The sequence below is a fragment of the Peromyscus leucopus genome, chromosome 23, assembly GCF_004664715.2.
Source record: "Peromyscus leucopus breed LL Stock chromosome 23, UCI_PerLeu_2.1, whole genome shotgun sequence".
Taxonomy (NCBI): Eukaryota; Metazoa; Chordata; class Mammalia; order Rodentia; family Cricetidae; genus Peromyscus; species Peromyscus leucopus.
In genome coordinates this window covers 30,593,158-30,598,704 of record NC_051082.1, presented here as the reverse complement: position 1 = coordinate 30,598,704, position 5,547 = coordinate 30,593,158, and the positions used below count along the sequence as shown (strand labels likewise).

At 49.8% G+C, this 5,547-nt stretch overlaps 1 protein-coding gene across 1 annotated transcript; it reads right to left on the bottom strand.

The window, feature by feature from the left end:
* Positions 1-434: 434 nt before the first annotated feature.
* On the bottom strand, positions 435-865 carry LOC114699102 (40S ribosomal protein S15a-like). Its single transcript, XM_037198557.1, has one exon. The coding sequence runs from the start codon at positions 837-839 to the stop codon at positions 486-488; it is 354 nt and encodes a 117-aa protein (XP_037054452.1). The 5' UTR covers positions 840-865; the 3' UTR covers positions 435-485.
* Between the last annotated feature and the right edge of the window lie 4,682 nt (positions 866-5,547).

Here is a 5,547-nt window from a genome sequence, read left to right as displayed (position 1 = left end):
ATAAAAACAAACCACCAAAGGGACGTTAGGGACCAGTTCCTTCTGTGGTTCCGGGGCTCCATGGATGGGATCATCGTGACTGGGGAGGAGACATCCACTCTCATTGTGCTCGGGAGTCCATGAGCCAGCACTGAGAACTGGACCATCCAGCGCCAGATGTTTCAAGGGGAGTAAGCTGTGATGTCCTCGTTCTGTGATAGTACCCAATTACAAGCAGATCTGTCCAGGACACTGTACAAAGTGTCCATCAGGAGGCCTGCAGAGCGACTCTCTTAGAGAGGAAAAGCAGGCTGCTAGGAGACTGGATTTGGTACAAAGCCAGACGACATCTTTTTGCTTGGAGAGCTTGGGACCGCTCTGAACTTCAGGAAAGTGGGTTGCTCCCTGAAGCATCTTTTTTTTTTTTTTTAGTCCATGGAGGCTTTTTATTAATGTGTTTTACATCTCTAGAAAAAGAGTCCCAGGATTTTTCCTCCTGTGTGTTTTCATCTTGCTTCTTCATGGTCCATGATGCCAGCTGAGGTTGTCAGTACAATGAAGCCAAACTGATGGGATGGGAGCAGATTGTTCTGCCATTTTTCTAGGTCTTTGAGTTGCACATCAAATCTAGGGCTTATCACTCCACACTTGTTCAACCTGCCTGTGAGGTTCACAACGATTTTCCCAGCTCTGTGGTCGTCGATGATTTCAAACTCACCAATGTAACCATGCTTCATCATCACAGTTAGGAACCTAACGATGACTTTGGAGCAGGGCCTGATGAGGACCTGGCGTTTTCCTCTCTTCTCAGCATTGTTGATGCTCTTGAGAGCATCAGCCAGGACATTCATGTGCACCATGGTGCCGGCGCTGAAAGATGGCGGAAAGCTCCCTGAAGCATCTTATCTAGGTCCTAGCTCCCGTCTCGACGGCTATTTCTGTGGTGTCTCTACTATAACGGGAAAGATTTGCTAGGACCTCTCAGTTCATTCAGGGCAAGCATTAAATGGGTTTCTGTGAGCCCCCGGCTTCCCTCAAATACACCCTACCTCCTTTGGCCCTGGGTTACAAAATCCCCCTCAGGCCCTGGTTTCACCCTAGGAGGTTGGAGTAGATTTCAGTTCTGAGAGGAGCCCATATTCTTCCCCAAGAAGAGATTCCTTAAGATAGGCAAACCTTTCTTTCAGGTTCATGTGTTCCGAACACAGTCCACCCTTAGAGCATGCAACTATGTGCTGGGACAGCACACAGACGAGAGGCCCCCCCCACTGGAGCAGCATGTGCCTGAAGATCGCGCTAGGCAGCGTGGCGTGTTCGTGTACAGACAGTCTGAAGCTGGTCACAAAGGTGAACGCAAAGCAGTGTGCACTGAGAACCACGTGCTTTTCCTGCCGCAGGTGGTTAGCTGACAAAGGCCCAGGCTTCCTGAACCTCCCCTTTCCCTTTGGGCCCATTATCCAGTCACATCAGATTGTCAAGTCAAACCCCAGTCAGTCAGGGGTTGGAGATTCAGTCGCCACCTATGTTAGGGATAAAAGATAGAGGCCATCTTGACCATGGGTGCTCACACCCTTTTTACAGAAAGAAGTCAGTCACCTTGTCAAGTTCTTTTTGCTTTGTTCATGTGTCCCTTTGTGTGACACCAAGAGTGTTCTTTTTAAATAGCACTTTAAGATGAAATTAGAGAGGAGGAAATAGTCTAGAACAGGTCCTGCGTTCAGGCCTGAAGGAGATACAGCCAGACCAGGACAGGCCTTGCCCCAGGTTCATGTGAGTTAGGAAGGATGCTAGAACAGACCTGGAGGTGGGGTGCCTGGGGCTCCACAGTCTGCTGGGCACTGTTTGTGGTCATTGGCGAGCATTGGCCATCCAGGGAACTCAGCTCTGCACTGAGTCCGCAGAGACCCCAGCAAAGACAGATGAACTGCTGGGACAAAGTGGTTACAGCCCACTAGGGAGAGAGAAAGCCACGGTGCCCTAGGGTGAAGGCGGTGCAGGTCCCGACAGTGTCCTCCAGTGCCGAATGAATTTGTCCTTCAGACCAGAATAGGGAGATTGTTGATTGAATGCACCACCAGAGGGCAGTGGACTGGGCAGCAGCTACGGTATGGCCCGAAGCACTGGGCTATGGCTGTAGGGAGGGATGTGTTCATTTTGGAGAAGTGCATGTTTGATTAGAATTTCCCAGTGTGCAATTTGCTGGCATGGGATTCACGCCACATGAAGAATGGCAGGCCCAGCTGGCCACGGTACGGCTGTGACGTGAGCCACTGAGCACGTGATTTACACTCATGCACATCACAGAAATTCTCTTGAGCAAAGTTTAGACCTGAGCAGAGGCTTGAGTCACAGGCTGGGCTGCCACAGCTTGGTGATGTCAGCTAAGGCATTCATTCCACAGCTCTCAGGAGGGCTTTCTCTTTGGGACTTCTGAACCACGCTTGTGAGAATTTGCTAATGGGGATCAGATTCATTTTCTGGTCTGTTATGAATGGCCTTTCCTTTACATGACACTCCTCAGAGAAGTGTTTGGAGTGTGATGCTCCTGGGACAAGAGACCAGAAATAGGTCTCCCTTAACCTGGTTGCAGACAGTCACCAGAAGAGGTGAGCACACTCCAGAGTCTCAGGCCTGCTTCTGTGGAGGCCAGAGGAGAGCATGGCTTTACCACATCACTCTTCCTTATTACCTTATTCCTTTGAGGCAGGAATTCAAAATTTCCCCTCCCCCAGCTAGGCTGACAACCAGCAAGACCCAGAGATCTCCTGTCTTCCCCGCTGCCTCCCCTCCCCCCACAGCGCGCCCCAGTGTTGGGATTACAGGGACACACACTGCCATGCCGGACTTTTCACATGGGTGCTAGGGATTCAAATTCAGGTCCTAACGTTTGCATAGCAAACGCTCTTATCCACTGAGCCATCATCCAGCCCAGAAACCCGTTTGTGAAAACTGATTCTTTCGTGGCCTGACTCCAGCTCCCGGCACATAGTGCAGAGGATAGCAGACACACGGAGACGGCCTTCCTGCTCCTGTGTGAGCTGGTGGGTCACTGCTGGGATGTTTTGAAGGGTTTTATGTGAGGGCCAAAGGTGGATTTCCTAGCCGTGGGATCCTAATTAACAAAACAATTAGAATTTGAATGATAGACGAGGGCTCTTGATCTGTAACAGAATATCCATTTTCATTTCGAGGAATCCTCCGAGTGGATCCTGACTGCACAAAGTCAGAGAATAGACCAATTCCGGATGGCAGCAGCCACCTCATTCACCCAGCCATGGGGCAGCATCTCCTTGAGTCGGGTTAATCAGAGTCACGAGAGGGTAGATTCGAGGGTGGAACAGATGCCCACGCCCCACCCGGACTTTCCCAGTACCCCAAACTTCGCTTTGGGGACACGCATTACAGCCCACACCCACAGCAGCTCCACAGCGATTTCCAAAGGCATTTTCATTTGCTTGGCAAGTTGTGCTGTCTAGCATTACCCTTAGAAAGGAATAAGCCATTCTTTCCAGGCTTGGCAGCTCAGAGGAATGCATTAAAAGGAAAGAAAGCGATTGTAGTTCCCTGTGACTCAGAAACACAGCCATTCTTCGGAGGAGACCTGGGGAGGATTTCTCCCTCTCCTCTCAAGCTTGGACTCCCCTTGGTTTTTAAGTTGATGCCAATTCGCAAGTAAGAACAGATTCCATGGGTGCCAGGCACTGTTGTTCCAGAACAGTCCATTTGCTTGAAAATTACTTGGAGAATTGCTGTTTCTGGGACACAAGCCAGCCATGTCCCTGCAGAAGCATTCTGACCGAGCAAAAGCTACACCGATAAGCAAACAATTGCGTGACATTAGACCGCCAGGGGCGATTAGCTCTAGACTCCTCCTCCGCGGGCATCTACTGAACATGAATTACATCACTCTGCTTCAGAAAGACCGCCAACCACTTTCGGAGATAGATTCTAGGTGAATTCCAGGGTGAGCTTCATGGAATGCCAACTTCCTTTTGTGGGTGAGAGCGGCTTGGTTGGCAGATCGCTTGCCTAGCATAGGTGAAGTCTTGGGTTCGATCCTTGGTACTGCCTGAAAGTGGGCACCATGGTGCATGCCTGTAAACTGGGTACTCAATGGAAGCAGGGAGATCAGAAAGTCTAAGCTGTATCAGCTACATACGATTTTGAAGCCAGCCTGGGCTACATGAGACCCTGCCTCCGAAAGTAAACGACAACAAACCTCCAAACCTCAAAACAAGCACACAGATGCCCCGAAGACTTCTGCATCCAATTACTTTCTGCAAATGCCATGCATTTAGTGCTTTGTCCACCACGCGGAATGCACTTTACTGCACAGATTATTTAGAAGCGCATGGTTTATGAGCACAATCTTGGGGATTTCCCTACATACCACATGGTTCATCTCACGTCCAAGAATGAATTTTGCACCACCTTTCCCGTCTCCTTCACACAGCTCAGATTTGTTCGGTGGGGCGTACATGATGTGAAGAGTATGTATTCTGCAGTCGTTAGCTGCAGTTCACTGTGCTGGGTTGAAAGAGGAGTGTCTCCCACAGGCTCAGGCATTGGAACTCTGGGTCCCCCCTTGGTGGTGCTATTTGGGGAGGTTTAGGAGGTGTGGCCTTGGTGGAGGAAGGACGTTGCTGGGGGCCACCTTTGAGAGTATGTACCCTTTTCCTACTTCCGGTTTGCTCTCCCTGCTTCTGTCGAGATGTGAGCTCTCAGCTTCCCGCTCCGGCCACCAGGCCTAGTGCATGTCCCTGACATGATGGTACCATTCTCTCTGGAAGCGCAAGCCCAAATAAACCCTTCTTCCTTCTGTGAGACGCTTTGGTCATGGTGTTTTATCACGTCCCATTGGTTTTGGTCTGATGGCTGTGTCAGTTGCTGAGGTAATGGAGGGTTGTCTACCTTTCCCTTTAATCTTGTGCATTTTTGCTCCTTGTAGTTTAAGGTTGTCTTACTAGGTGCTCTTGTGGCTATGGTGTTAGTCAGGATTCTTCACAGGAACTGAACTGACAGAATCAATATAGATTAAAAGGGTATTTATTAGATTGACTTAAATGATACGGTCTGAGCAGTCCAGCAATGACCGAGAGCGCAGTGGTTGCTCAGTCCATGAGGCTGGATGTCTCAGCAGTCCTGCTCTCACACTGGAGGATCCCCCAGAGCTGCTGGTCTTCAGTCTGAGCTGGAAGTCTGAAGAAGCTGGTTCTAACATCAGTGGAGGAACGCCACAGTACAGCAACAGGGTGGATGGAGCTGTCAGCGCGAGTGAGGGCAAGCAGGCAAAAGGCTAACGCTTCCTTCTTCCATCTCCCTTTCTATCTGGGCTGTCTGTCTGTATTTCATCTGTCTACATTCAGGGTGGATCTTTCCACTTGGAATAAACTCATCAAGAATATCTCTCCAGGAGGGCCCAGAGGCTTTCTTCCCAACTGAACCAGATCCGGTCATATTGACAACTAAGATTGGTCATCACAGTATGAAGTGTCCTTCTTTAAAGGCTCACAGATCTGGTTCCCAGCTAGGATGTTCTTTAGAGGAGTTCCGGAAACTTCAGGAAGT